Source organism: Schistocerca serialis, chromosome 3, assembly GCF_023864345.2.
Source record: "Schistocerca serialis cubense isolate TAMUIC-IGC-003099 chromosome 3, iqSchSeri2.2, whole genome shotgun sequence".
Lineage (NCBI taxonomy): Eukaryota > Metazoa > Arthropoda > Insecta > Orthoptera > Acrididae > Schistocerca > Schistocerca serialis.
The window spans coordinates 926300964-926306963 of NC_064640.1; the positions used below are offsets into that span (position 1 = coordinate 926300964).

General features: G+C 38.4%; 1 protein-coding gene across 3 annotated transcripts in view; it reads right to left on the minus strand.

Moving 5' to 3' along the window:
- The window catches only part of LOC126471187 (AP-3 complex subunit mu-1), a 173047-nt gene extending 168547 nt beyond the window's left edge, over positions 1-4500 (minus strand). The window contains exon 1 of one of the 3 annotated variants that reach the window (XM_050099296.1): positions 4183-4500. In XM_050099296.1, the coding sequence (XP_049955253.1) occupies positions 4183-4217 (35 nt within the window). In that variant the 5' untranslated portion in view covers positions 4218-4500. Of the gene's footprint in view, positions 1-3597; positions 3748-4182 lie in introns of those variants that run through there. The other 2 variants (XM_050099294.1, XM_050099295.1) reach the window with 2 other exon arrangements.
- Positions 4501-6000: the final 1500 nt, after the last annotated feature.

Genomic DNA, 6000 nt, shown 5'->3' on the forward strand with positions numbered 1-6000 from the left:
TTTTTCAGTATGGCACAGGTGTAAACATTAGGCTTAATAAGTTTGTTACCACAAGCTGATTTTCTATTCTCACATTCGTCAGCTTTGCCAACTCTCAACCAAATTGTCTCTTCCCAACCTAACCTAAACACCAGGCTGTGCTACAGACCAGTCTGTCACCACAACTACAATTTGGCACTTTAACCTCCTCCTCTGGAAGGCACCTACTGAGGTCATAAAGAAGAATCAATAAAGCTGTACACATCAGCCGTGAATGCCTGAACTGTATGAACAAACAGAAAGGAGACTGCCAAGACTCAAGAAATAGTAAAGAGTTACATACCACAGATGCTTGCAATTTTTATAGGTGATGTAAGCACACCAGACAAAAACAATTAGGCCTAGTTATATCACCTTAATAGAGTCCACAACTTTCTTTAGGTATGCAATATCCAGCTGAAGTCACAAATTGACAATTAAATCCCAAAAAGTTACCGAACTGCAGGTATGTTGACTTCTACAGTTCGACTACTGTTACAAAAAGTCGCAGACATTTTCCACGAGATTTAGACTGTGTTATTTGGCCATTTGAGGTGCAATAAGGTGTGCGACTGTTCTGTAAAACCAGGAACATATACCTGCAGCAGAATGAATGGGGCAGCTGTTATTTGGGGAGACAGGAGCAAGACATCATACCAGTATTCACTATAAGATGTAGAAGAAAGGGCAACACTTTGCCACTAGGAATCTTCAAATAAATATCATGGTGGCTATAGTGCTGTATGCTGATTTTGGTGATTTGTTGATGTCAGTTGCGGCCGATCCGGTAGTAGTATATGGTAGCCAATGACAACTGCTGAATGTAGCGTCTTACTTCGACAGAAGATATGAATTGATTACATCTGTTTTCAATGTGGAGAGCACCAGATTAACTTTTAGTGATCTGATTATTATAAATTTTAAGGTTGCTTACTGATTTCTGTATTTCTTTGGGGACTGGGGGGAAAAAAAATTTTCTGACAGCAGACTTACCTGTAGCACAGCTTGAGACCTAGGTTGGCAAAGTTAACTAATCTCAACATGATTGCCACAATCAATTCATGTGACATACATTCTTCCCTGCAAATACCTATTTGTATCTTATTTCCCATTGTGCCAAAAATTCCAGAGATGTGGTTAAATTACAACTAGCCTACCTAGAAAAAATACCAGCTAACTTTATGAATCCAAGAACATTACGAATGAGGACCTCATTGGCTACCTATATCTAATTCATGATTCATCATGTTGACTTCCCATGATTCATTGCGTGAATCGTCACAAACAGCAACAGGAGGAGGAGATTAGTGTTTAACGTCCCGTCGACAACGAGGTCATTAGACACGGAGCGCAAGCTCGGGTGAGGGAAGGATGTGGAAGGAAACTGGCCGTGCCCTTTCAAAGGGACCATCCTGGCATTTGCCCCAAGCGATTTAGGGAAATCATGGCAAACCTAAATCAGGGTGGCCGGAGACGGGATTGAACCGTCGTCCTCCCGAATGCAAGTCCAGACAAACAGCAACAGACAATGGGAAAATTACCGACACTATACATGAACTTTTAGTCACCACAGTTCATGTTCACAGTAACCTGTATGTGTAGACCCAAGTTATGGTACAAAGACACCCCCACAGCTTCCTCCAGCCCCAACTACATCTTCCACACACTGAGTTACAGGCCTCATTAGGCCATCACTACACTCGAAGCCATGAATCATTTGGAAAGTGGCAAAGTTACAACTTGAAGGACCACGAATTTACTTGCAGTGTCAGCCAATAAAATGAAAGGTCCGTTAAACACGCGAGACTGACTTCAGGCTAGGTTACACATAGATTTGTTACTACAATCTTCATTTGGTATCCACATCAATTGGCTTTGCCACCTCACACACTGACATCACTGAATGTAACCTAGTTTTTGAGCTATGGTACAAATCAACCCGTCACCATATGCAAGATACTAATAGGAGTGGCACGCTATCACCACACACCAACCTAAGAAACTATACACCGCAGAGATGTCTCTGTTATGTACAAGATATTCACTGAAACCATACTGAAATACATGAAAAAACACATCAAATTTTAATCGCATAAAGGAATGAGCTGGCTTTAGAGGCTACGGACCACTTACAAGTGAACAAAAGTATAAAACAAAGCAACAAGTATGAATTAGGATACCAATTTTTCTGGTATTCTTAGTCCAAACAAGCTTTTCATCCAGTTTCAACAAATCTTCACAAATTTTCCTTGTGAAACAAGTCATTAAATCAACTTACACACCTCATCAGAATAGTGGGAAATTTAGAATCAAAAGAGTTAGGTAACAAGCTGCCATTTCACCAAAACTATTTTCTTGTACACTAGAGAAAGTTGTCAGATTCTTATATTGGTTAAATGAAGATGGATTACAGTTAATGAAACATATCTGAATCACCTTTATTTTTCTGATATTTTAGTGTCTCCTTCTGATGCAGATAGTAAACAGCAAATGGAAGAACTTAACAGAGCAAGTGTGAAAGTAAGCCTGAAAACCAACAACAATAAGATTGAAATAATGTACAGGGAACACAATGAGAGGTACAGCAAAAGAAATAAATAAACACAAGAGTAAAAATACCCTGGAATGTCTGGTACACTAAACAGAGTTTTCAAATTAAGTTTCTCAAACAGAAAGTTCAGTGTGTATTATCAATTTTGACATAGCTATATGACAGTGACAGATGTCAAAATTATCCACAATCAGAAAGGCCTCTAATGATGCAGATATTTGGAACTACTAGGAGACACATGCAAACCAAGATCAGAGTGAGTGAAATGGAGCAGGGTAAATTGACAGTAAGTAGAACACTGGGATTCGCTGGAATGTTCAATACCACTTGGATACCAAACTGTCACCATAAAACCTAACCTAGGTAGCAGGCTGCAAAACTGATCAGTCAAAAGAAATAGTATCTGTTCTCGTCTCTTTCTGTTTGCACATGTATGACATCACATGTCACATCACTGTATCATGTGATGAAGCAGACACCTAATATCATTAAATTCAGCTGACAATGAAGTTCTTTGCTGGATGCCAACATATAAGTACAAGCTGGCAAAACAACGAAGGATCAAAATAGGTGTGTACAGAATGCATGGTACGTCAAACTCGCCACTAGATGACTAATGGCCGACACTGTATAAAGCAACAAGAACACACAATGATACATACATCTGATAAACATAACTTACACTATAAATTCATTTAAAAAACAACGCAAATTTGTTTAATTTAAATTTTTGCTATGGTACACACATGTCTACATCCTCAACTCCCCCCCCCCCCCCAAAGAAACAATGTGAATTTGTGTTAGTTATTACAGTGCACAAATGACCAAACTTCTTGGGTCCTCAAAGCTGTTCACCTACAGTCCTAAAATTTCACTGTTCTCCTTACGAACGCGAAGATGATGATAAATAACTTTCAGACCACGACAAGTGATTGTATATATGGAATTATAAATTGAATGGTCCTCAATGTAACAACATGAATACTGATGTAAGTCCAATGAACATCTGGCACGTCATCACATCATACCTTAAGGTCAACACCTACCGCGTTGCTTGCTTCTACTACACCCATTCGCAGGAGATTTGCACCTCTATATTATTAAACACATGCATACACACATAGAGTTAAATATTCTTCTCACGCCTTCACGCATTTACAAACGCCACTCAATATTTCTCGATAAACGTAGGTCTCTGTCAATGAAGTACGAAGGCATATCGGTATTTTGTGTCGCGTCAGTTCCACATAACTCTATGTTGTGTCAGCAGCTTGTACACAAAATGACAGATCTATGCCTCAGCCGTATAACTGACACCTCTTTGTGCACCATCTCTCCATCAGTGTTTGACAGCCACTAATGATCGCTCGAGTCTCTTGGTCTCATACAGTTTTAGTAATTTTTGACACAAATTCTCAGTTATCAAGTTCAATGTAACTCATCCAGCAAGTAATAATACTGTGGCACTACTTCAATAGCTGTGCACCACACCAGCATTTTAAAACACAGTGAAATATCGGAAACACGTTTTTATCTCTAAATAAATATGTACAGTGACACATTGATAGGTAACAACTGCATAATCCAAGCTGCTTCGTATTCTGATAACTTACCCGGAAGAATTTATTATAAACAAACTGTGAATCATAATGTTGATTTTTTATAGAAATATGAACGTTCAACAATAAATAAAACGTTTCTCTGTTCAATCACAACTTTCTCACTCACACACATCTGACAAAACAAGCGCCTCTTTCGGAACTTCATACACGGCTACACGCACGTGTAAAGATATTCCTCATGATTAATCAACAACTGGTCGGCGATAGTGCAAAGATCTTGTAAAAATAAGTGCCAGAGCTATGATATGACATGTCAGCGCGACGGATAAATCTTTTCCGGCCATTTACCCAAGCTGCATCTCATCTGGGACAGGCTGTGACCTGGACTGTCTAAATGACTCTTTACACGTTCAGGTTTGCCTGAGCAGGCCACGTTCGCAACGACCGTCTGTGCAACCGATTTGTAGCAGTCAGTTTGCACTGATCATAAAACGTAAAGAAATGTGTTACGTTAATTTCAAGCAGATATAATTACTTCATACGTTTCCAAACAATTTTACTGATTTTGTTTGCTAATATTACAGAACATAACTTCAAGCATTCAAATGACCTATCTGACACCAGATATCTCGAAGTTACTCCTACTCTCTCCTCGACAGAGAATGATCCCTCGTTAACGTACTTTCTTCTATATTTTCTTATGTATCTACAATAATAATTTATCGTACGATGCAGGACTGATCATAACACATTCTATGAACTCTTTCTGAAACGTGATTTTGATTTCAGTTATAGGAAAGTGATTCTGATTTCAGTCAGTAAATGCAAGAAGTCACTTCCCTTTTTGAACAATTTTCTGACTAATTATCTCTTTTTCGTTCTTCCCTGTTGTTACACATAATACAATTGCGGCACACGATTTCTTATGAGTGTCCGAGATCTTAACATGGTAAAATCTCATTGCCAACTGACAACACTGATAAGAATGTTGATAGCGTGCGTTTGCTTCAACATGTTGAAGGTTTAACAAATTAGTATTGTCAATAAATATTGAATGTGTGCAGGCCTCTTGACGTACCTGGCAACTGACAAAAGCGATGTCGAACTGAAATTTTCTAGTATGATATCACCTTCATCGTCAAGCCACATAATTCCGGAACAATGTTCAAATGTGTGTGAAATCTTATGGGACTTTACTGCTAAGGTCAGCAGTCCCTAAGCTTACACACTACTTAACCTAAATTATCGTATGGACAAACACACACACCCATGCCCGAGGGAGGACTCGAACCTCAGCCGGGGCCAGCTGCACAGTCCACCGGAAACATGCCACGATAAGTTTCACTGGTGACGTCTGCGAGATGGTTGAAGGCATCTACATTCCCACTCTTGCTGTTTGTCGTAGTTCAAGTTCAGCCGATAGATGTCATGTTAAATCCCTGTAGTTTAAAGCTATGAGTGATATCCTTTTGGTGGGTGTTTAATTTTCCTCTTGAACAGATGTGAAAAATTTGTTGGTAAGCAAATTCTTATGTAACAATTGATTTCAAATTTCCCAATACATTTTTAATATAAATTACTATTACTGTCATCACAGCAAATCTTATGAATGATATTCTTTTGGTGGGTGTTTAATTTTCCTCTTGAACGGGTGTGATAAATTTGTTGGTAAGCAAATTCTTATGTAATAATTGATTTCAAATTTCCCAATAGATTTTTAATATAAATTACTATTACTGTCATCACAAAATGCACATAGGACCTAACACACGTATTTCTGACAAAAAATCCAGCATTAAATATTTTAAGAATACATTAAATGCATTAATTGTAAAATTCAAGTTAGAGGTTAGGTTCTCAATGACAAAA